This window comes from Saccoglossus kowalevskii, chromosome 1, assembly GCF_978046115.1.
Source record: "Saccoglossus kowalevskii chromosome 1, keSacKowa6.1, whole genome shotgun sequence".
Classification (NCBI taxonomy): Eukaryota; Metazoa; Hemichordata; class Enteropneusta; family Harrimaniidae; genus Saccoglossus; species Saccoglossus kowalevskii.
The window spans coordinates 983671-1010279 of record NC_140641.1 but is presented as its reverse complement, the minus strand read 5'-3'; the positions used below and the strand labels follow the sequence as shown (position 1 = coordinate 1010279).

The 26609-nt window shown below is 35.4% G+C and overlaps 1 protein-coding gene across 2 annotated transcripts in view; it reads right to left on the bottom strand.

Moving 5' to 3' along the window:
* The window catches only part of LOC100371347 (cohesin subunit SA-1-like), a 311470-nt gene that overhangs the window by 75874 nt on the left and 208987 nt on the right, over positions 1 to 26609 (bottom strand). For both annotated transcript variants that reach the window (XM_085498240.1, XM_085498246.1), the window contains exons 13-15: positions 9917 to 10012; positions 4666 to 4815; positions 4418 to 4558 (exon numbers count right to left, since the gene is read on the bottom strand). In XM_085498240.1, the coding sequence (XP_085354366.1) occupies positions 4418 to 4558; positions 4666 to 4815; positions 9917 to 10012 (387 nt within the window). The remainder of the gene's footprint in view (positions 1 to 4417; positions 4559 to 4665; positions 4816 to 9916; positions 10013 to 26609) is intronic.

The window sequence follows — 26609 nt, the reverse complement described above, 5'->3', positions numbered from 1 at the left end:
TTTGTAAGAAACTGAAGAATCTAGAAGTGCTCCTATCATGGCTAAAAGATGTAGATCAGTGTAAGAAGGAATCAATGAATATAGGAGTTAAGCAAATTATGCCGGGACATAATTTATCAGATCAATTCGATACTCACTGACTGATATAAACAGAAATAAGAATTTTTAAATTAAACAAGCAGCCTGTCGGCCGAGGTAGCTCTGCTGTTATCAATGCACATTTCAATTAAAGAACTGATGATATCATCAGAAAATGAACATTATGTATAGTATTAAAACAATGGGACTTGTTTTCAACAAAAGTTCGAAAATATTACTTTTTATCAAAAATATTCATCAAAATTAGATAATTGAAGAACAAAATCATCACAAAATGGACAAATCTGAGAGAGGTCTACCTGTAGTACCTATTTAGTATATATACTATCAAAGCAATTAGACTTGCGGTTTTTAACAAGAAGTCAAAAATATCACTTTTTACCAAAAATGACAAAAATATTCATCAAAATTAAAGATATTACAAAATCAACAAATCTGACAGAGGTTCACCTGATGTACCTACATATACAATATCAAAACAATCATACTAGCAGTTTTCAAAGAGAAGTCGAAAAAATAATTTTTTTACCAAAAATGACAAAAATATTGGCTATAAATAAGACAATAGAACATATCCACACGAAATGAACAAATCTGAGAGAGAACCACCCAAGGTACCTTCCTAGAAAGTTTCACAGCTATACAGTTTGTGGTTTTTAAGAAGAAGTCGAAAATGTAAAGTTGACGACAGACGCCAATGGGCAATCTGTAATACCGTTAAAATCCTATTATAAACCGCGGTTTATATTACAATGTATCAAATAAAAAATTGGGATCAACAGCTCAAATTCGGGGTGCGGTTTCTATTACGTACATATTGCAATCACTAAATGGGCGTGGTCATTTTTTCCCACATCACTTGCACAAAACAAACAATACACCGTACATCTTTTGAATATAAGGGTAACTCCAATTTAGATGTCAGGGAAGAGTGATAAGCGTCACGTCACAAAAAGACTGTTCACATGAAAAAACAAGCAGCCTCCCGGCTGAGATAGCTCCGCTGTCAGCAATGCACATTTCGATTAAAGAACAGAAGATATCATTAGAAAATGAACAATATGCATAGTATCAATGCAATGGGACTTGCTGTTTTCAACAAGAATTCAAAAATATCATTTTTGACCATAAATGATTGTGGATTTTAACAAGAAAATATCACTTTTTACCAAAAATGACAAAAATATTCATCAAAATTAGAGAATTGAAGATATCATGAAATGAACAAATTTGAGAGTGGTCCATATGTAGTATCTATATATGTAATATCAAAGCAATTGGACTTTTGGTTTTTAACAAGAAGTTGAAAATATCACTTTTTACCAAAAATGACAAAAATATTCACCAAAATTAGACAAGCAGCCTGTCGGCTGAGATAGCTCAGCTGCTAGCAATGCACATGGCAATTAAAGAACAGAAGATATCATTAGAAAATGAACAAATCTGAGAGAGGTCCACATGTAGTACCTATATGTATAATATATCAAAGCAATTGGACTTGCGGTTTTCAACAAGAAGTCGAAAATATCACTTTTTACCAAAAATTACAAAAATATTCATCAAAATTAGAGAATTAAAGATATCATTATGAAATGAACAAATCTGAGAGAGGTCCACATGTAGTACCTATATATGTAATATCAAAGCAATTGGACTTGCGGTTTTCAACAAGAAGTCGAAAATATCACTTTTTACCAAAAATTACAAAAATATTCACCGAAATTAGAGAATTAAAGATATCATTACAAAATGAACAAATCTGAGAGAGGTCCACATGTAGTACCTATATATGTAATATCAAAGCAATTGGACTTGCGGTTTTCAACAAGAAGTCGAAAATATCACTTTTTACTAAAAATGACAAAAATATTCACCAAAATTAGAAAATTGAAGATATCATCATGAAATGAACAAATCTGAGAGAGGTCCACATGTAGTACCTATATATGTAATATCAAAGCAATTGGACTTGCGGTTTTCAACAAGAAGTCGAAAATATCACTTTTTACCAAAAATTACAAAAATATTCACCAAAATTAGAGAATTGAAGATATCATCACGAAATGAACAAATCTGAGAAAGGTCTACATGTAGTATCTATATATGTAATATCAAAGCAATTGAACTTTTGGGTTTTAACAAGAAGTCAAAAATATCACTTTTTACCAAAAATTACAAAAATATTCACCAAAATTAGAAAATTGAAGATATCATCATGAAATGAACAAATCTGAGAGAGGTCTACCCAAGGTACATATACATCAAGTATCAAAGCATTCAGGCTTGTAGTTTTCAAGAAGAAGTCGAAAAAGTAAAACATTGACATGGACGACGGAGACGACGGACAATCACTCATATGATAAGCTCCGCTCGACAAAGTCGACAGCGGAGCTAAAAATTAAAGATATCATTATGAAATGAACAAATTTGAGAGAGGTCCACATGTAGTACCTATATATGTAATATCAAAGCAATTGGACTTGCGGTTTTTAACAAGAAGTCGAAAGTATCACTTTTTACCAAAAATGACAAAAATATTCACCAAATTTAGAGAATTAAAGATATCATTACAAAATGAACAAATCTGAGAGGTCCACATGTAGTACCTATATATGTAATATCAAAGCAATTGGACTTGTCGTTTTTAACAAGAAGTCGAAAATATCACTTTTTACCAAAAATGACAAAAATATTCACCAAAATTAGAAAATTAAAGATATCATTATGAAATGAACAAATTTGAGAGTGGTCCACATGTAGTACCTATATATGTAATATCAAAGCAATTGGACTTGCGGTTTCTAACAAGAAGTTTTTAATATCACTTTTTACCAAAAATGACAAAAAATATTCACCAAAATTAGAGAATTGAAGATATGATCATGAAATGAACAAATCTGAGAGAGGTCTACCCAAGGTACATATACACCAAGTATCAAAGCATTCAGACTTGTAGTTTTCAAGAAGAAGTCGAAAATGTAAAACATTGACACGGACGACGACGGACAATCACTCATATGATAAGCTCCGCTCGACAAAGTCGACAGCGGAGCTAAAAAATACTCAGTATTTTTAGTGTAATATGCATTTATTTTTTTAATTTTCTTCGTAACGGAAAGTATATTCTGACAGGAGTTTCAAATAAAAACAAGCACTAAAAAAGTACGGTACCGTAGGTACGGTAACGCAATGCGGCCATGCTTCGGCTCACAAGTGAATAACTTACTTGTTTTCGAAGTGTTGAAATTGTTGATTATTACTCAGTAGTGATTATAATAACGCACGAAAAATAAATTCATTGAATTGTTATCAAATGCAAGTAAAATTCAACTTAGTTTCACCGTAAGCGAATTATTTCGGTCACATGTAAACGATCGATGCAATAAGACATCCGCCATGTAGTTTGAATGCACACAAGACGTTACTTGACCAAATAGGTCAAGTCGCTAATTAACCAATCAAAATGCTGGATGGTGCCCACGTGTTCAAATTACCTTGGTTCATTTAAATATGTTAATGAAAGGTCACCGACTTCATGGTGAACGAAACCCGGAAGAGATTTACCGATAATGTCGTGCGATATTTTGGCTTTGATTTCCATGGAAAAACGACATGACTTTTTTTTAAATTAAGAAATTAGTTGTTTTCGAAAGATAAACTGAGCATTGAAAAAGCATTTAACAGTTTTTCGGTGATAACAGCTCATTGTCGAAAACTTGCGACACGTGGACGTATTCATTAGGAGTATTGACAAAAGTTGTCGCAAGAACAAAAGCAGTTTCACTGCGTGTTTGACATCCTAACACGACTGAACAATAAAGAGGTGTGAATATTTTTAGGCACGTTGTTGAAACAAATGAATAGGATTAGAAACAATGTACCAGCTGGTTGAAACAAAGTCAGTCACGGTCTTGTTGAATTGGGGGTGCGGTTAGTAATAGGTACTTTTCATGTTTTCAATTTTTGTTGAGAACTCTTTAACACTGAAGCCGAAATCGGGGGTGCGATTACTATTAGGTATGCGGTTTATAATAGGATTTTAACGGTACTATAGTATAAAATTTGTTCGTATTCGAAAATTGAAACAGAAAATTTGAAAAGCCTTTCTTTAAAAAGAAACAGTTATTTTCACTCGAGATGCGGTGTATTTTGCTGTACTTTCACTCGCTTCGCTCGTGAAAGTACGGCCGCAGGATACACCGCATCACTTGTGAAAATAACTTTCATACGCAACAAAAGCCACGGGCAGGGTGTGGGGTTCTGTCATAGTATCATTTCCTTCCAGTCATCTCAACATACCTACATGTATTTTACTCACCTCCATAAATGCTTTATAACTTCTCTTATATTTTTCTACTAGTCCATCAATCAATGTACTTCTCGCTACATCAACCTTAGGTTGTATAGCGTACTCCTCATTACATAGATAGTCATAGGTCTTAGCACAAGCATCTAATACCTGAGGTATCAAGCAGATACAAAGTGTCATAAGCAGTAAACACACCTTAGGTTGTATAGCATACTCCGAATTACATAGATAGTCATACCACAAGGATCAACTTTTACCTCTGGTTCTGTGTGCTTCTCTACAATTTCTTTCATATGTCTCAATAGAGTATCTAAGTGTTTCTCTAATCTGCTGGTAGTGTAGATTTCAACATCAAAATGCTGGGGTATTTCCAAAAGATTTGCAACCTTTTCAGCCTCTACTGCATACTGTTGATATAAATAATTCATGTGTCACAAGCATTATTACACATGTACTGCAGTTTACGAGATGTTAATGAGCAAAAATACCCATAATCCCGTATGTTTACTTTGTGTTTTTATAGTATTTCATTGATCCCCACTATACGCAGATTTATCATAGAACATTGAAACATAAGTGTGCAATATTCAGAACATGCATGACAGTATTTTCTTGGTAATGTGCAAATTGGTACATTATTTATTTAATACACAACACATGAGCCACTCGTTATGTGGTGCATGCTTTATTTGCATAAGTGAATCATAAAAATATAGGTACAGTATATACTACAGTACAGTTCTCGCGGAAGCTTTGGCTTCACTTCAGCTTCACCTTCGCTTCAGCATCGCATCATTATGGCATTGTTATGGCTTCAGCATCGCTTCAATGACGCGACATTAAAAAGTTAGGCGGTTATCGTTTCGCTTCATTGTGGCCTCATTATGGCGACAATGTGGCATCAGCATCGCTTCATCAAACAAAGAGGTACAGAACTCATTTCGTCCAACCTCTCGCCCGCTTCCGCTTTTCAATCGCTCGCTTTTGCGACCGCTTGTTGAATTTCCGCTTTATTTTCGACTGTGCAAAAATTCGGACTACTAACAATTTTATGGTTTTCATAGATCACGGTTACTAGTTTAGTAACCGTGCATAGATGTTAAACAACCGTCAAAAGTTCAAATACTTTTTGTTTTAACTATCTATAATTATATGCACGCAATCTGACCCTCTGACCTAGATTTGGCTGGGATTGACTATTTTATTTTAAACAATATTCTGACGTGACGCACTGCTACAAAATGTATTTCAACAGAAGTACGACATGCTTGTCCGGGTTTCTTTTCCTGGCTGCGTTGAGTTTACGATTTGTATAATTATTGTTATTTCCCCCAAGGAGAACACAAACCGAAGGACCATGAAGCTAAATAGAAGTACCACGCATGGACTGAGTGAAAAAAATATTTCTAAGGCTAAAATAAAACCTAATATCTCTTTGTGTATTTGTCAATTTTGCATATATTTGTTGTGACAGTATGTTCGTAAATATCTGGAAAAATCTTGAATTTCGTTAATAATATCATTTGTTTGAAATGTCTACCGACCGTGTCCCAATAATTTGTTTGGAATATCGATCCCCGTTGGTTTCTCCAAATGGTCCCGACGTCCATTATTCAACACAATCAGCATTTATTTATCGTAATTCATGGGGATCATGCCCCGTAATTTGCAGGCTGTAAAACCAAATAATTAAACACGTACTATTTATTATATATATTTTTTTAACTCGTGAAACTACAACACAGCGTAGAGTTGTCGCGGTGAAACAGTCGCGTTGAAATCGATAGAACTTCAATTATCTATTTCTCGCCTTGAAATAAAATTTAAAAAAAATCAAAGAACATCGGGGGATATATTATTAACCAGTTTTACCAACCGCTAGCTTTATTTTATTCAAATCCATAAAATTCACAAGTTTGTCGACATTTGTTGGCAACTTCCGCGCTAAAAATGATTGAAAATGTGGGTGTGGTTCTCTCGCAAAGTCCCGTTGATAATACGGACAAATATGGTTCTGTGACCCAGGGTGTGCTCCGATCAGGTGACTTTCAGCAAATCAATGATGTTGTAACAAAGCATATTTCACGCTAATTGAAGGGTCGTCGTACTGTCCAATCTTCGGCGTTGATTCACTGTGCTGTGACAGGCTTCACAATCATTCACTAAAAAACATCGGCATATTTTGACAAACGGCTGGGATTTGACCTCAGTTCAAAAAAAGAAAAAAGAAAAACTGGACTGAGATACAAATCAGTTTTGCAAGTTGGGAAATAAGGTAAACCAGATTGGGGTCGATGATATTCAGCATCGAAGGACTTCCGTGTGAATAATGAGTTTCAAATTGTTCATCGACTGGTGACCAAATATTTACGGCAACAACTAAATGAACATTTTTTTTCTGAAGCCCAATAAATAATTTTTGCACGTCAAGTGCTATTCTATTTTTTACCAGGCCTGTGGCTCGTTATTATTCGAAAATATTTTTTTTTGAGAATACTTTTAAAGTACGTATAGATCGAGCTCAGGTCACTGATCGTGATTTAATTTTGAAAATTGGATGTAAAATTTTACCAGACCGACGCCACCACAACCATCCAATCATAGTTGGAAATGTACGCACTTGTTTTGGAACTTTGTATCAAGATGGCCGGCGACAACGCCTGGCGGCGTTCGCGTGTTTGCATGTATTAGTAGTCTGGGCATGGGATCGGACTCGGCTAAAACTAAACGAAACACAGAAAAATACCACCAAAATGAGGAATCTGAATCTGTTCTCTTACCAGCAAATAAAATGAACGAAAATAAGGTAATTTTATAACACGAACAGTTTCATTTTGTATAGCAAATTGTGTTGTTTCCGAACGACGATTGCATCGTGTGATATAAATTTATCACGTTTTTCCTTGCAGTCAATATGACACTCGTCACCTTGCAGATTGCAATGTACTTCACATAGTTTTTGGTACCCAATACTCGCAACATTAAATAATTAAACAAGATATCTTTTTAAAATGTCATTTTACTCTTGGTCATATTATTTTATTCCCCTTACCGCTTTGAATTTCAAATCGATTACATATCGAACTTCTGTACATGTGTTTTTTCTCTACTGCCTTTCCATGTGAAAATAATGAGGTCATACTCATGTCACAATACTTTGAAGCTGATGCCATGTTGATGCCATGGGACTGCGAAGCTGATGCCACGATGATGCCACAAAATAAGAGAGGCGAACACAGCTTCAATTTTCAATGATGCGAAGCTGATGCCACAATGATGCGATGCTGAGGCGACAATGAAGCCATGCGTATGCGACAATGATGCCACAAAAGCCAAAGCTTCCTGGAGAACTGTACTGTATATATAGCAGTACCTCATAAAAATATAGGCACAGTATACACTATATATAGCAGTACCTCATAAAAATATAGGTACAGTATACACTATATATAGCAGTACCTCATAAAAATAGGCACAAATACACTATATATAGCAGTACCTCATAAAAATATAGGCACAAATACACTATATATAGCAGTACCTCATAAAAATATAGGCACAGTATACACTACATATAGCAGTACCTCATAAAAATATAGGCACAGTATACACTATATATAGCAGTACCTCATAAAAATATAGGCACAGTATACACTATATATAGCAGTACCTCATAAAAATATAGGTACAGTATACACTATATATAGCAGTACCTCATAAAAATAGGCACAAATACACTATATATAGCAGTACCTCATAAAAATATAGGCACAAATACACTATATATAGCAGTACCTCATAAAAATATAGGCACAGTATACACTACATATAGCAGTACCTCATAAAAATATAGGCACAGTATACACTATATATAGCAGTACCTCATAAAAATATAGGCACAGTATACACTATATATAGCAGTACCTCATAAAAATATAGGCACAGTATACACTATATATAGCAGTACCTCATAAAAATATAGGTACTACATATAGCAGTACCTCATAAAAATATAGGCACTACATATAGCAGTACCTCATAAAAATATAGGCACAGTATACATTATATATAGCAGTACCTCATAAAAATATAGGCACTACATATAGCAGTACCTCATAAAAATATAGGCACAATATACACTATATATAGCAGTACCTCATAAAAATATAGGCACAGTATACACTATATATAGCAGTACCTCATAAAAATATAGGCACAGTATACACTATATATAGCAGTACCTCATAAAAATATAGGCACAGTATACACTATATATAGCAGTACCTCATAAAAATATAGGCACAGTATACACTATATATAGCAGTACCTCATAAAAATATAGGCACAGTATACACTATATATAGCAGTACCTCATAAAAATATAGGCACAGTATACACTATATATAGCAGTACCTCATAAAAATATAGGCACAGTATACACTATATATAGCAGTACCTCATGAAAATATAGGCACAGTATACACTATATATAGCAGTACCTCATAAAAATATAGGCACAGTATACACTATATATAGCAGTATATTTCAATTTTGAGAAATCACCTTGAGTATTGTTCCATTGTCTGGAACCAATGGCAGAATAAAAAATTGAACAGGTAGAAAAGAAATTTATCCAATTTTTATGTTTTAAATCTAATAAGCAATTTTTATCTTCAAAATATAATGAGCATTGTAAATTTTTTAGCTTTTGGGTTATGGGCCGTCACACCATGACGTTCTGGCTAGCGTTCTCTGGCGTTTGAGGAAACGTTGGTAGTCGTCCAAAGTCGCTGGGACAGCGTCAGAAGAGCGTCGTGAGAACGCTAGTGAACGTTGCTGATCGTCGGAGAACGCTGATCCAAAAAAAAGTTTTGAACATGCACAAAAGTTTTCATTTGAGACAAGCATTCTTCAACGTTTATTTTTAAACGCTGTTAAATGTTAAATAACGTTCTTCGATCGTTTTGCTAACGTTTGACGCGTTTGACAATCGTTAGTCAGTTGTTGCTCTAGCGTTACTTAGTTGTTACCAATCGCTCGCTTTGCAGTGAACAACTCACTAGCGACCTGTCAACGACCGCTGAACGTACCCCTAGCGCACATAAAGCGTGCGACTAATGTCAAATTAACGACCTAACGCTCAACACGCTCACTTAACGTTTAAAAGACGTTCGTCGCGCGCTAGTGACATGTTAGCACACGTAAATGATTTCCAGGGCTATCTTACTTGGTCGCTCATTACATGCTACTCGTGCGTTAGGAACACGCTAGTCATACGTTTAGGCACTCGTTAATTGAACGCTGGATGTGTCTACCTCATTCCAGAACGCTCAGAAATTGGACGATTGGAACGTTCAGAGAACGCTGACCAAAACGTTATGGTGTGACGGGGCCTTTAGGGGAAAGGTTGCTCACCTAAGTTTTTTACATAAATGTGTTCATTTAAATATTGATTGTGCTTATTTGACCAGTGCAGTACTCTTTAATGTGAAGTGAGTCATTCATTACCTTGGCTAACAGTTCAGGCAGTTTAGTGATGAAATGTTCAGATAATTTCATTTTATCATCCATTACAGCTTTTTTCTCTTTACTTGTTAGAATTTGCTGCAATATATTAATTTAAACAAGTCATTGACATGACACAGTTCACATCATGCAATAGTAATAGTAAACAATACAGAAACAACACATGTACAAGATTTAATTGCTATAATAAGGCAAGGTGTGTCTGGAATTGTATTCGTTAAAACAAAAAGGCAGTCTTTTTGAACCAGTTCTGAAAAAAAAAACATAGTTAACCTACATATGACATAGGGTGGGGTAGACCACAACATAATATGGACTATAAAGGGTTGGAAAATCACAGCACAGGGTTGAGAAGGTCATCTATGCATACAGATTAACTTTACAATATAAGTTTGATAGTACTGTTATTCCCAAATTAGAAAATAGAAAAAAATAATAATGACTCAAGTAAAACAAGCGAACAAGTAGATATTTGTTATTAAATTCATTACAAAATGTTAAACAGTGTTGTTATGAATAAAAAGTTAAAAGTCATTGATTGATATCATAAGAAAATTAAAATTCACACATTATTATGCAGATGAGCTCATTAATATGCATGGATGTCAACCAAAAACTAATCAAATCTGCGCATTGCCCCAGACAAGCTATATACCAAGTTTCATTGAAATCCAAACATTGGTTCTTGAGATATCGATGGAACAGACACACACACACACACACACAGACACACACACTAACTGCAAAGACTCCCTTTTTGTGCTTCGCACACGGGAGTCAACAAGCCATGCATGACACAGTCCCTGTTAGTTATCAAATTTAAGAGATATAATTTTGTTTATAGTAATATAACTGGAATATAACCATGTCAGAAATATGATTTTTTAACATTAAAATGATTGACATTTGTATCTGATCGTCAAATGAGTATTGAGAGATATTGCTCTGGAACAGCATTAATTAAAGCAAAATCAGCCATTATGAATATACGTATAATGAATATTAAAAATTTGAACATAATCAGTCAAAACAAGTCAGACATATGGGTCTGGAAACACATTCATTAAAACAAAATGACCACCGGACAGCCATTTTGAGTCTGATCTGAAAAATAAAATGACGTGCATCAGGAACCCGTAATGTCTAATGTATGTACCAAGTTTGAACGAAATCCATCCATAAATGCCAGAAATGCTTGATATTTGATGATTTTTTAGCACAAAAATAACAACCATTCGGCCATTTTGAATAGGATCGTCAAACCAATATATCTGTCTATCTATGACATGATGTATAATGAATATTTAAAATTTGAACATAATCAGTCAAAACAAGTTGGAAATATGGGTCTAGAAGCCCATTCATTAAAACAAAATGGCCGCCAGTCGGCCATTTTGAATGTTATCTGAAAAACAAAATTATTTGCATCAAGATCCCATAATGTCTAATGTATATATCAAGTTTGAACAAAATCCATCTGTAAACAGCAGAGAAATGCCGGATTTTTATGATTTTTTAGCACAAAAATGGCCGCCATTCGGCCATCTTGAATCAGATCGTAAAAAAAAAAGATGTTCCTCAAGGTCCTATAATGTCCAATGTATATACAAGGTTTGAACAAAATCCATCTGTAAACAGCCAGGAAATGCTTGATTTTGATGATTTTTAGTACTAAAATGGCCGCCATTCGGCCATCTTGAATCAGATCGTTAAACAAATTGATGTGCATATGTATGATATCATGTATGATGTATGATTGTGATTGGTCCAGGCATTTCTAAGATACCGGTTCGGACGCACGCACAGACACACACACGCACACACACACACGCACGGACACACGGAGGACAAAACATAAGTCCCCGTTTTCTGACTTCGTCCGAACGGGGACTAATGAACAATATGTATAGTATCAAAGTAACTTGCTTTTTTCAACAAGAATTCGAAAATATTACTTTTCACCGAAAATGACAAAATTATTCATTAAAATTAGAGAATTGAAGACATCATCATGAAATGAACAAACTTAAAAAAAATATTCACCAAAACAAGACATGACATGTCATGGCCCCCGCTCAGAAAAAAATTTAAAAACTTATATCTTGGCGGGTGGGGTAAAAATTTATTCATTTGGAATTTCTGAGACAATTTCTAACTTGTTAAACATATAATGCGATGTGCACTTGTAAACAATTATTAACTGTTCCTGTACCAACTTTGAACAAAACTGGATGACACATATCTGAGAAAAAGCTGGTAACAGCTAGAAAAAGCTTGTTTTTTTTTATAGATTTTTGAGGAAAAAAAAGGACCTCCAAGTCGTAAAAAATTATCCAATCAAACAGGTCATGAATGAAACTGCCTTGTTGTCATTTGAAAGTTGCAACATATAATTTGTCCAGTTTTTGGCATGGACATAAATTGGCAAACATGATTTCTATGGCATTTTCATTCTGGTCTCAGCAAGAACACCAGAGCAACAAACAAGTACAACATGTAAATGACATGCAAGTATGCAAATCAGATCTGTGTCTGTTTGGATAAACTTCCTTGTGCAACTGTATTCCTAATACAAGAACACTGTCAATCACAGAACTGTTCCAGTGAAAAACTTCTGATATTTTAGTCAGTAACAGGGCAAAGATACCGTTTGTCATACAAGTACTAGCACCAGATGAGGAACTGAGAAACTGCAATGATCCTTGGTGTACATTACCTGTGTCAACAACTTTACTTCCCATGTACTTCATGTACAGAAATACATGTAGTTTGTGGCCCTGAATTAGTTTCAATATCTCTAAATAAGGACAAGAGTACTTCTCATATGACAATGATACAAATAAAGTGCAAGAATCCATAAAAATATTATCAAGTTTTTATAATCATACATTAATATTAACAAATCATGTGAAATTGAACTTTTATGTACAGAGAAACACATATTTATGCTTTGGGTGACAGCACTTCTCAAAGAAAAAAAAAAGACGACCTGCAAAACTTTATACAATTGTCAGACATGCAGAGAATAGTATGCTTTTGTAATATATGCAGTTTCAGTGGCTTTGCTTTCTGAGAAAAAAATTCTGGCTCTGCACCTGAAAAAAACAAAAAAACATTTAGTCAAAAGTACCGGTAAGCAGAGGTTGTAGCATATGTGCTCCCATTAGCTGTTAAATTTAATTAAAAAAGATATTTGTGTACCATCTTTTCAGTACGAAAACATATTACTTAATATATTTATACCAGCCAGAAAGAAATTGCAAGTTTTCACTGAGCAATTAGGAATATACATGGACAACAATTGATGCATGTGTAGCAATATACTGTTTGAAAGGCTGCAAGATGTAATGAAATAGCAAACCAATCACTACTCGAGTCGGACTGGCTGGGAAACTGCACAATACATACAAAAATGTATGCGAATGATATATGAGCAGCTCCACCAAATATAATCAAAGAAAGCTTAGAAAAAACTCCCGCGTGCTGAGAGTATTGGAGACACATTCAAAATTAATTCAAAATTACTTGAACTTGAGATGTTGATGGAAACGCAGAAAACTAATTATGCAAATTAGGCAACTAATATGAACAGATTTAAGCGTAAAACTAATAAGGTCTGCACAATGTAACAAGTTTCATTGAAATGTGATTAGAACCAAAATAATATTAATTATTATGCTAATTAGAGAATTAATATGAACAGATTTTAACCCAAAATTAATCAGGCTGTCTATTGTCCTAGAGCACTTATGTACCAAGTTTTATTCAAATGTGATGATCAATACTTGAGATATCAGTATTAATTAATTAGATTAATTAGGTGATTAAGAAGCATAAATATTTACCAAAAACTAATATGGTGTATAGTCCTAGGTTCATTGAAATGTGATGGGTACTCTTTAAAAGTTTCATTGAAATCCAATGAGTAGCTTTTAGACATCAGTGCAACAGCCATAGAACGGCACAAAATTAACTGATTATGCAAATTAGGTAATTAATAGGCACAATTATTTATCCCAAAAATAATCAGGTCTCTGCAGTCCTAGAATATCTATGTAACAAGTCTCAATGAAATGTGATGATTAGTACTTGAGATATCAGGTGAAAAGCTGAAAATTAACTAATTATGCTAATAAGGTGATTAATATGCACAAATATTTACCCCAAAACTAATTAGGTTTCTGCACAGTCCTCAAGTAACTATGTACCAAGTTTCATTGAAACATGATCATTACTACTTGAAATATCAAAAGCTGAAAATTAATTAATTATGCAAATTAGGTAATTAATATGTACTGATATTACCCTAAAACTATCAGGTCTGTGCAGTGTCTTATGACATCTATGTCCCAAGTTTTATTGACATGTTATGATTAGTACTTATATCAAATGCTGAAAATTAATTAATTATGCAAATTAGGTAATTAATATAAACTGATATTACCATAAAAACTATCAGGTCTGTGCAGTGTCATATGACATCTATGTACCAAGTTTCATTGAAATGTGATAATTAGTACTTGAGATATCAGTGGAAAAAACGAAAATTGACTAATCATTATGCAAATTAGGTAATTAGTATCCACGGATTATTACCAAAAACTAATCAAACCCTAGCATTAGTTCAGAGCATGTATGTACAAAGTTTCATCAAAATCCAATGAGTGGATGTTTAGATATCAGTGGAACAATCATGGAACAGCTAAAAATCAGCTAATTATCATGCAAATTAGGTAATTAATATGCACGGATTTTTACCAAAAACTAATCAAATCTGTGCATATGTTCAGAGCATCTATGTACCAAGTTTCATCAAAATCCAATGAGTGGTTCTTTAGATATCAGTGGAACAGTCATAGAACAGCTAAAAATTAGCTAATTATCATGCAAATTAGGTAATTAACGAGCATGGATTTTTACCAAAACCTAATCAAATCTGCGCATTGGCCTAGAGCATCTATGCACCAAGTTTCATCAAAAACCGATGTATGGTTTTTGAGATAGCAGTGGAACAGTCGGACACACATACACACATACACACACACAGACACACTAACTGCAAAGACTCCCATTTTGTGCTTCGCACATGGGAGTCAAAAATAAATAAATTTTTCTGGGAAAAAAATAAACGTACCGGTACGTTTATTTGGGATATTTAGCGTTGTGGGCAAGCTCTCCTGAGAAGCGACATATTTTTAACTTCGCCTATGGCGTGATCAGTGGATTACGTAAATAAACCAACACTTGCAATGAGTACATGCCGACCCAACTAAACTTGTTTATGGCTGTTTATGAACAGCGAGGTCGCATCTCATAGAACAATAGCTGTGGAAATCATAAACAAATGTAAATGTTGCGGAAATCATGCATGGCGATAATGATTTTGATCGAGGCAGAGTCTGGGAGTCTGGCAAGCGTCTCAGAGCAGCATTGCGCCGACACCACCACGACGTTTGAATCCCGGTGAGAGCACTGCAAACCTCTTAAATCACGAGGTAAACTTTCAATCTACACAATACATAATCAGTTCCTACAACAATAATAGAAAGGCAGTTTTTCTGGCGAAGCTCTCGCCAGGTTAGCAAGAGTTTCTCACGATCCCGAGACACAAACGATAATACAAAGTGTATAAATACCATAACAAGCACAGTTTCTTACCTTTGAAATTGACGAGACACAATTTCGTCCATATAAGCGTTGCGCGAATAAAAATACAATTCCGGGATACAATATCCTTACACAAAAACGACTGTGATTTCCACCGAGATGAGAACTGCGTTTGCGTCATCAAAACTCGGATTAAACACGAGTAATTTCGAGAAAAGTCGGATTTTCCATCAGTTTTGAAGGAAAAATGTTAAAAATCAAAGAAAAACACAGTGAATCTTTGAAGAATCCAAAAAATAACTTGATGTGCATAATAGTACCATCAATTCCTGTCTCTGTACCAACTCTGAACTGAATTGGATCACACATGTGTGAGAAAAAGCTGGTAACGTGAAAATGTGCACACACTGATGCACAGACACGACCCAAATTAATAGCCCCCCGCCCGGCGGGGGCTAATAAGAGAATTAAAGATATCATCACAAAATGAACAAATCTGAGAGAGGTCCACATGTATTATCTACATGTATATATGTAATAATATCAAAGCAATTGGACCTGCCGTTTTTAACAAGAGGTCGAAAATATCACTTTTTACCAAAAATTACAAAAATATTCACCAAAATTTGAGAATTAAAGATATCATCACAAAATGATCAAATCTGAGAAAGGTCCATATTTAGTACCTAATATATTTAATATCAAAGCAATCGAACTTGCGGTTTTTAACAAGAAGTCGAAAATACCACTTTTAACCAAAAATATTCACCAAAATTAGAGAATTGAAGATATCATTACAAAATGAACAAATCTGAGAGGTCTAGCCAAGATACACCAAGTATCAAAACAATCAGACTTGTAGTTTTCAAGAAGAAGTAAAACATTGACCCGGACGACGACGATGGCGGCGCACAATCACTCATATGATAAGCTCCGCTCTACAAATTCGACAGTGGAGCTAAAAACAAGCCATGCATAGTACAGTCCCCATTAGTTATCAAATTTAAGATATTTAGTTTTGTTTATAGTAATATAGTTGGAACATAAACATGTCAGAAGTACGGATCCAGAAGATGATGCATGATTATAATTCAGTCATGTTGTATCAGATCATCAAATGAGTACTTGTCCATATTGAAAGATATTGCTTTGGAACAGCATTAATTAAAACAAAATGGCCACAAGTCGGCTATTTTGAATACATTTGTATATCTATGACATGATGTATAATGAATACATAAAATTTGAACATAATCAGTCAAAGCATATCAGAGATATGGCACTAGAATAACATTCATTAGCAAAAAAAATGGCAGCCAGTCAGGCATTATGAATCTAGTCTGAAAAGTAAAATGACATGCATCAGGAACCAACAAGTCATTGAAAATGACACAGTCCCCGTTAAATTTTTGAAAGTTCTCTTTGTGCTCGTCATATTAAAGCGGAGGGGTTGTCGCGAGCGTGTCCTTAAAACTTGAGGTTCAAGTGGCGTATACAACAGTTTGTTTATTTACACCAAAACACGTGTTCCGTGTAGTAGTAATATGGCCAAAAATAAAAACAGCCGTTATTCGGCCATCGTTGATCTAACTATGAAACACACTGATATGTATGATGTATGAGCCAAATACGAATGAAAATAGTACATAAATTGTGGAAATATAGTAGTGAGGCCAAAAAGTCAGATGGCTGTCAATCGGCCATCCTTGACCAGATTTTGAAACAAATTGTCATGGACATGCATCCTAACATGTATAAAGTACCTGTATGTGCCAGATTTGAATGAAAACAGACAGAGCACGTCCAAGATACCGCATAAAAAAAAACAAAAAAACAAGATGCCTGCCAGTCGACCATCTTTGATCCAATTGTGAAATAAATCCTAACATGTATAATCTATGTACCAAGTTTGAATGACAACTGACAAAGCATGTCCAAAATACAACATTTTCAAAAAACAAGACGGCTGCCAGTCGGCCATTTTGATTCAAATTGCTAAACCACTGCATGTGCATATGTTCCACATAAGGTACTAGGCACATGCAAAGAATGAACAGAATCAGTCCACAGGATTCTGAAATATAACTCTGGACAGACTGGCGCACGAACAGACTCGGGAACTCACGGACGGTTGGGACATGTATCCTAACATGTATGATCTATGTACTAAATTTGAATAAAAACTGACAAAGCATGTCCAAAATACAACATTTTCAAAAAACAAGATAGCTGCCAGTTGGCCATCTTTGATCCAATTGTGAAACAAATCGTCATGGACATGTATCCTAACATGTATAATCTAAGTACAAAGTTTGAATGAAAACTGACAAAGCAAGTCCAAAATGAGGTATGTAAGGGTGCATAAATACGCCAGTTGCGAGTGGTGAGTTGCGAGTAGCAAGTAGCAAAATGTGTCAGTTGCGAGCGCTCGAAAGTGGCAGTTGCTAGCGCTCGAAAATGGCAGTTGCTAGCGCTAAAAATAGCAGTTGCTAGTGGTGTTTGTATGTAGTTGCGAGTGCTAGCTACATCGGCATTGTGTGAAATAAAATTAAGTCTGATGTCCTAGCCACTTGTTTTCAAGTTACATGTGTTGAAATGTATCGAATTTCTGAATGTCTACGATTATTTTTGTGCGTGTGTGGTACCGTACACCATGGAGGTAGAAAAGAGAAGGAGTGAAGACGCTATTTAAGCCCATGTTAATCTTATAAACATCTTTTGTCTTCGGTCTGTTTAAGCCACTTATTGTTTTTGTTTAGAAGTCGTTTTATCTACATGATGATAGCCGCTTATTTACACAAGAAAACGAGAGAAGAACTGAAAAAAATAAATTCCGTTTAAGGTAGCGAGACTATTATTTGTGTTGAAAATTACGGATTTCACATTTATTTATTAATTGATGAAATGCACCATAAACTTTCATATGATAAAGTCAATATAACATAGAATGTCATGTAAGTTGGTTAAAATGTAGATTTTCTGAAGGGAAGCAAGGCAGCCTCAGTAGTGTTTTCCAAAATCAACAACACAGGTTTAATCTGTGTGCCTATAAGTTTCAAAGATAAACTCAAGACAAAGCAATGTTAGGATGTGTTATCAGTAGCTATCTGACACACAATGAGTGTTTCCAAACATTTGAGTGGTTTGTCTCCGCCCCTGTTTGTTTCACAGATTAGTCATTTGCATATGAATGTGTCAGACACAAGGTCACACATCCACTGAAAAAATCATTGATTTTGGTGTTTTCATATGCCGAATTTATCCAATTATAGCTATCCCATTCCTTTATTTTGTTGGTTTCCAATACCCTTACACATTTGGATGTCCCTACACATGGTAAAACAGACCTTGATGGGAAAACGAATTGATTGTGCCGATAAACAAGCTTGAAAATCTTTGCTGTTACTTCATGGACGTTTTCTTGGAGTTTATGTTTTTCAAAATACAAGGTCTTTAACAAAAAATCAAAGAAAGCTTAGAAAGAACTCCCATGTGCAGAGAGTATTGGAGACACATTAAAAATAATTTGAAATTACTTAGCTGAAAACTAATTATGCAAATCACAAAATTAACATGAACAGATTTGATTGTAAAACTAATGAGGTCTGCGCAATGTAACAAAAACTCTATGTACCAAGTTTAATTGAAATGTGATTAGAACCAAAAAATTATGAATTATTATGCTAATTGGGGAAATAATATGAACAGAGTTTTACCCCAAACTAATTAGGTTTGTACATTGTCCTATAGCATCTTTGTACTAAGTTTCATTAAAATGGAAATTAGTACTTTAGATATCAGTGTGAAAGCTTAAAATTGGTTAATTATGCAAATTGGGTAATTAATATGTACAGATTTTAACCCACAATTATCCAGGTCTGTCTATTGTCCTACAGCATCCATGTATAAACATTCATTGATATGTGATGATTACCATAAAAACCCGCAAATAAGCGTCACCCTCAATTAAGAGCCACTCAGTGAAAATTTGTTACATTTAACCCTCCATTAAGAGCCACCAAGAGTTGAGTGGTTTTGTCAATAAGAACCCAGAAATAAGTGCCAGCCACCCGGTTGTTTACAATCAGGCAGACACCGAGCTTATCGTGCCTCACTTCCACCTGCATTGTTTATTGCCGCACAGAAGGTGTGAGACGAATAAAGATCATCCCCATAACTTGCCTGATGTCCTGTGTAATTGAGAACGGAAGAATGATAGACGAAAGAAATGCACTGAGAGCGTGAATGTGACTGTCAACTTGTCCATTTTATATTTCTGACACACAATCGACCAATTCACAAACTATTCAGTAGTAACTACTAGTATGTTTTTTGCCGAAACACCGAAGAACACGTTGAGATATTCATTGTCAATGTTGTCTTTATAACCAAGTAAAGAACGTCACGATTTTAGAACGCCTTTATCGGAAAATCGGAGGTATCGAAAATACATTCTCACAGACGGACCGCAACAGGAAGTCAGCAGAAAACAAAAGATTTTTTCCTTAGCGTGGGGGGAATTTGGTTAGTGTGGGGGAAAACAGAGGTGTTAATCCGGTCATGGCAACGTTTGAGGGATCGTGACGTAGCTCCGACTGTGAGAATGTAATGATTACGCAGCCCACTCTCGCTGATCGTGATTTTGGGTTATTTTTTGCATTTTATTTGAGACGTTCGTTTTTGGATGATTCGAGACAAAATGTTCAGGGAAGTAACAAAATAACTGGCATTAGTTTGGAGAGGACTCTCTTGCCGAAAATAATCAAAATTGAAGTCGAATGGATTAGTTCCACAAACTTGTGCGATCAACTTGTCTTACAGCAAAGTGAAGTCTACGTGACCCGCCTGACCCAAATATTTAAATTAGCTATTTGTGAGAATTGAAAATAATCTGAACTTGTACCAATCAGAAAATGCCTTGTAACAGGCCTGGGCTTTCGTGAATGATTTCGTCTCTCCGATTGGTCACAGGAAATTATTTTTAATACATGTAATTGTTACTTTCTCGGTATCGTTTCGTATTTGGTTATATAGGGGTGGGGCTATAGTTTGACCCTGTTTGCGTGGACTGTGAAGTACGTGAATATCATTATAAGCTGGCTTGATTATGAAACAGGAAATATAAACCAAAGCTGTACTGTCAGAAGTCTAGCGCAATTAAAACAATGCCCAAGTACCCAAGCTGTACAAATCTATAGAAAAACGTGTTTTTATTTATTGTTTTTGCCATAAATACAAGTGATTGGGCATCATTTTTATCATTCGTTCCATGCTTCCTTTGCAAGTATGTCCTCTCCTGTTGCTGCTGGTCAGATCAATTCTATCCGAAACTATTTTATATTGTCACCAAATCAACCACCACGCCAGCCACAGCCACGCAAGTTATTCCCAGTTTTCAAGAAAAAAGTTTGCCGTACCAAACTTGGTAAACAATTGTACAAGTGATTCGAGTGTTGGGTCAGACACTGAGAGTGCTACCAAATCCGACTTCAGGCATCGCTACGCATTGTCAGTGAAACGTGACTTCAGGCATTGCTACACATTGTCGATGAAACGTCGAATCGTCGTATTTATTTGACATTTGTTATTCCCATAACAGTATTTTTACAGAATAAATTAATTGCAATGATACATCATTAATAATTACTTGTCTGTTTTGGTTGTGTGTGTGTTTGCCTATCCCCTTCCCTATTTCACAATGAAAAAGTTTGATGACCCTGGTTTAAGAGCCACTGGCTACAGGGTTGTCAACATGTTACCTCAAATAAGCACCACCCAGAAATGAAAGTGTTACAAAGTGGCTTTTATTTGAGGGTTTTTACGGGAGTACCTGAGACATCAGTGTGAAAGTTGGAAATTGGTTAATTATGCAAATTAGGTGATTAATATGCACAAATATTTACCAAAAACTAATTGGGTCTCTGCATAATTTTAGATTCATTGAAATGTGATGATCAGTAGAAAAGCTGAAAATTAATTATGCAAATTAGGTAATTAATATGCACAATTATTTACCCTGAAACTAATCAGGTCTCTGCATAGTCCTAAAGGATCTATGTACCAAGTTTCATTGAAATGCGATGATTAGTACTTGAGATACCCGTGGAAAAGCAAAAAATTAACTAATTATGCAAATTAGGTGATTAATATGCACAAATATTTATCCGAAACAATCAATCTCTGCATAGTCCTTGAGTATGTAAGTACCAAGTTTCATTGAAATGTAATGCTCACTACTTATATCAAAAGCTGAAAATTAATTAATTATGCAAATTAGGTGATTAATATGCACAAATATTTATCCGAAACAATCAATCTCTGCATAGTCCTTGAGTATGTAAGTACCAAGTTTCATTGAAATGTAATGCTCACTACTTATATCAAAAGCTGAAAATTAATTAATTATGCAAATTAGGTAATTACATGTACTGATATTACCATAAAAACTATCAGGTCTGTGCAGTGTCATATGACATTTATGTACCAAGTTTCATTGAAATGTGATGATTAGTACTTGAGATATCAGTGGAAAAACCGAAAATTGACTAATCATTATGCAAATTAGGTAATTAGTATCCACGGATTATTACCAAAAACTAATCAAAACCTAGCATTAGTTCAGAAAATATATGTACCAAGTTTCATCAAAATCCAATGAGTGGTTGTTTAGATATCAGTGGAAAAGTCATGGAACCACTAAAAAATAGCTAATTATCATGCAAATTAGGTAATTAATATGCACAGATTTTTACCAAAAACTAATCAAATCTGCGCATATGTTCAGAGCATCTATGTACCAAGTTTCATCAAAATCCAATGAGTGGTTCTTTAGATATCAGTGGAACAGTCATAGAACAGCTAAAAATTAGCTAATTATCATGCAAATTAGGTAATTACCAAGCATGGATTTTAACCAAAACCTAATCAAAACCTAGCATTAGTTCAGAGCATCTATGTTCCAAGTTTCATCAAAATCCAATGAGTGGTTCTTTAGATATCAGTGGAACAGTCATAGAACAGCTAAAAATTAGCTAATTATCATGCAAATTAGGTAATTAACGAGCATGGATTTTTACCAAAACCTAATCAAATCTTCGCATTGGCCCAGAGCATCTATGCACCAAGTTTCATCAAAAACCGATGTATGGTTCTTGAGATAGCAGTGGAACAGTCGGACACACATACACACACACATACAGACACACTAACTGCAAAGACTCCCATTTTGTGCTTCGCACATAGGAGTCAATAACGTATACTTATTGTCGTCGGATTAACACCAAATTTTCACAGCTTTAAGGTGACAATGAGAGGAACTTGAGAGAAAACTATTTCATTGATTATTTACCAACGAGTTGTGGTTTGAGTTGGGGGCAATGCGACTAAAACAGTAATTGAAATTCAGGACACTATTTTTTAAAACGCGTTGCTTGAATAAAACTACCCAGACACATTCAATTTACCAGACTATTGAACAAATAGGAAAAGTGAAAAAAATACTTCTTATCGCAAGCATAAATGCGTAATTTTTTTTTTTACAGAAAAAGTAATTTTTCACCTTTGATTGAGTAACGCGTCGTAGAATGCAGATAATGGCATGCAAAATACACTTGTGAAAAGCTTGAAGTCTGGCGATTCTAAAAATATATACTTTCCTGGGTCTATTTGTAGTCATTTAGTCGCAATTAGAAGATGAAAACAAGTATGCAAATAATAGTCCCGCTACCTTAAACATCGTCTATAAAATTGAATGCGCAAACCATAAATAAAAGAATTGTGCATGCGCAATGACCTTTATCGGATCGCAAAGGTCATTTCACACTCGTAGGTACCGGAAATTCTGCATACGGACACTACCAAGATGTGTGATTACTTCTTTTCTGATATTTTTCATCGCAATAGTCGTCCAACTTTGGACATTAATTGAAAAAATCCCGCAAATTTTCGCAGTGAAATTTAAAGATACATGATAAGATTATAACAAGATGTTTTGACGAGTAATTTTTCATTGGTGTGCAGAACTGTGCAGATGTCGAAAATCGCGCCTTTTGATGTAATAGATTTTGGGCGTTTAGTACACTCAGCGTACGTCTTTCGCTGCATTTTGTATTATTGTTATCTGTTTGGGCATGCGCAGTGCGTTGAGAATCTTCATGAAGCTTCCGAATACAGCCGAAACACGTAAGCCGATTGACTGTGACATTGTACAGCATGTTTGCAAACTAATTACAATGTGTACTGAGTAAACAAATCCAAAGCATCATGAAACCAGCAGAAACAATAGCGTCCTCACTCCTTCTCTTTTCTACCTCCATGCGTACACTAAACCACTGTTCCTCATGTGTTGAGGGGCGGTGACTAAACGTAGCAGTTGCGAGCGAGTCAGTCCGCTAGAACTGTGTGAATAAAAATAAGTCCTCGCCTCCGATGTCTTAGCGGCATATTTTCTTGTTGCGAGGATTTAAAGCGAACTTGTCTGAGATTGTTTGTGGAAAATACAAATCTTCACTCGAGATCTTTGTACTCTCGTTGCCGTAATCGCCGTTTTTTAACCGCGAAAAATACAAAATCACTGTAAACAGCGTCATATCGTCAGTCCATTCGAAATATTAAATTGACCTTTGTTTGAGTTTTATGTACAGCGGACGGTACAATGCTCTGATTTTAAGTAACAGTGATATTTGTTAGTACATCCATGTTCTCACTGACAGTCTTATTTTGCGTTAAAGTGACTGTGATTGAATGTCATTTTTATGTCAGAAACGAATCATTGGAATGCAATTTTATGGCGGCCCTGTTACACATTCAGAACGTAGGTAGGTGTCATGTTCGGGAAAATATAACGGATAAAACTGATCCAATGTTAGTCCCTTGGTGTGGTATTAAACGCATCCTGGTCTGAGGTCGCGAAACGACGAGACCGACGGCATTTATCTTGGACCAGCATGCACATTATTGATGAAGCCGCTATGGGTCTTTATTGTTTGTCAACAGTTGACGCCTTCACAAAAGATTAAAGTGGCAATCGGTTAAATGCTGAATAAAGCTAATTCTAAACAGCACAACAATAACAAACGCGATGTGCTGTCAATCTCCGCCCGCGCTTCGCCTGCAAAATTTTGCATGAAGTGACTGACGACTCATTAATCTTTAGGAATAAACATTAAACTCCAATTAATGCAGTAAAAACAAGTCATTGTCAATGACACGTCCCCGTTCCGTTCATATTTGAGTGACATATACATTCAAAGCAGATCATGACCGAAATGCACCTGCATATGTACAACACATTGTGCTAAATCTGAACAAAATCCATCCATGCATGACTGAGATCCGGTTCTGGAATTGTGAAAATACGTGATTTTGATGCATTTTCGGCCTTAAAATGGCCATCATTCCACTATTGTTAAGCAGATCATGAAACAAATGCACATATCTATTTGTGACATGATGTACCATGTGTGTGTGAAGTTTGAACTTGATCAATCCAGACATGTCTTGGATACGGATCCAGAACTGAATTCTTTAAAACAAAATGGCCGCCAGTCGGCCATTTCGAACCCGATCCAAAAAAAAAAATGACGTGCATCAAGGTCCTATTATGTTTAATGTATGTACCAAATTTGAACAAAATCCATCCATGCATAACTGAGATCCGGGTCCAGAATGGTGAAAATGTGCGATTTTGATGCATTTTCGGCCTTAAAATGGCCGCTATTCGGCTATCGTTAATCGGATCATGAAAAAAATGCATGTGCATATGTCCCATATAAGGTGTGATGTATGAGTGAAGTTTGAACTTAATCGGTCCATGCATGTTCGAGATACAGGTGATCACGGACGCACGGACGCACACAGGGCAAAACATAAGTCCCCGTTTTCGGACTGCGTCCGAACGGGGACTAATAAAAAAATTTGTTGTTTTTAAAAAATAAACTGGTCATCTGAAGAATAATTTAACATTGTTCACAGTGATAACAGCTCATTCTCGAAAGGAAGCTTACCCGCTCACGCTAGTCACGATAAAAATCATACACGTGTACTCTTGAATAGACAAACGTCAATGACTACGGTAAAACTTAGACTCTATTTTAGCCGGCAGGATTGATTGAAATGTCCGAAAAATGACGCCAAAATACACCTTAAAAGTCCCATTTTATTTTCTTAAATCCCATTTTATTTTTTAATCCAAGGGCGAATTTACGGCAGAATTTGGTCCCTCAAATAAGGGACACGTGAACTTTGATTCTAACCGGATACATTGCACTGGGTCGGGGAGATACAACAGAATTCGATCAAGCTGCCTCACCCAAGTAGCTGCGACATTACGTTATTAAATTGTAACAACCTTAATTTAGTTACATTAAAGCTTAGTGGCCATCGGAGTCGATACAATAATGTATAGAGAACACACGATATTATCCCACATTCACACATTTAGCTCCGTGTCCAACTGATTTCAAAACGACGAATCCTATCATGTGAAACGCATTCATGCATTTTTGTTTTTGTCTTTTCCCAGAAATGTCATTGTTCAGAACGATTATAATGCATTGCAGCAGAATATAATCATTGTTTTTATTCGAGACTGCTCAAACCTACATGTACCCCATATGAGGTCGGTCTCCAAGGTGCGTTGTAAATTATGTGAACGTCCGCCAATGCGTGACGTGACGCACAAGTTTGGTGACCCCTCGGCGTTTCCTCGCGTGTTTCCCAAGTTCAATCAAAATCAACGTTATTGGGACACCTCAATGAAAGTCATTGGAATGTTTTTTTGAGATCTATAGATGCATCTTTAATGAAATATTATGCGGAATTTAAAAGGCTTGATTTTACATGAGAGACATCACTCAAATTCTTCAAACTACGCGATTTCGACAAATTTGAAACCAGAACAAGCTCAGTGCACAGACGAATGGATATCAACGCAGTCGCCAAGTCGTCCACCCGCTAGTGATGATCATAGTGTCATCAAACAACGAAATGATAGCATCGCGAAAAGACTTTTCCGTTCTCAACACTCAGCTTGCGATCAACGCTGCGCTTTGCTGGTGAATGCAAACCG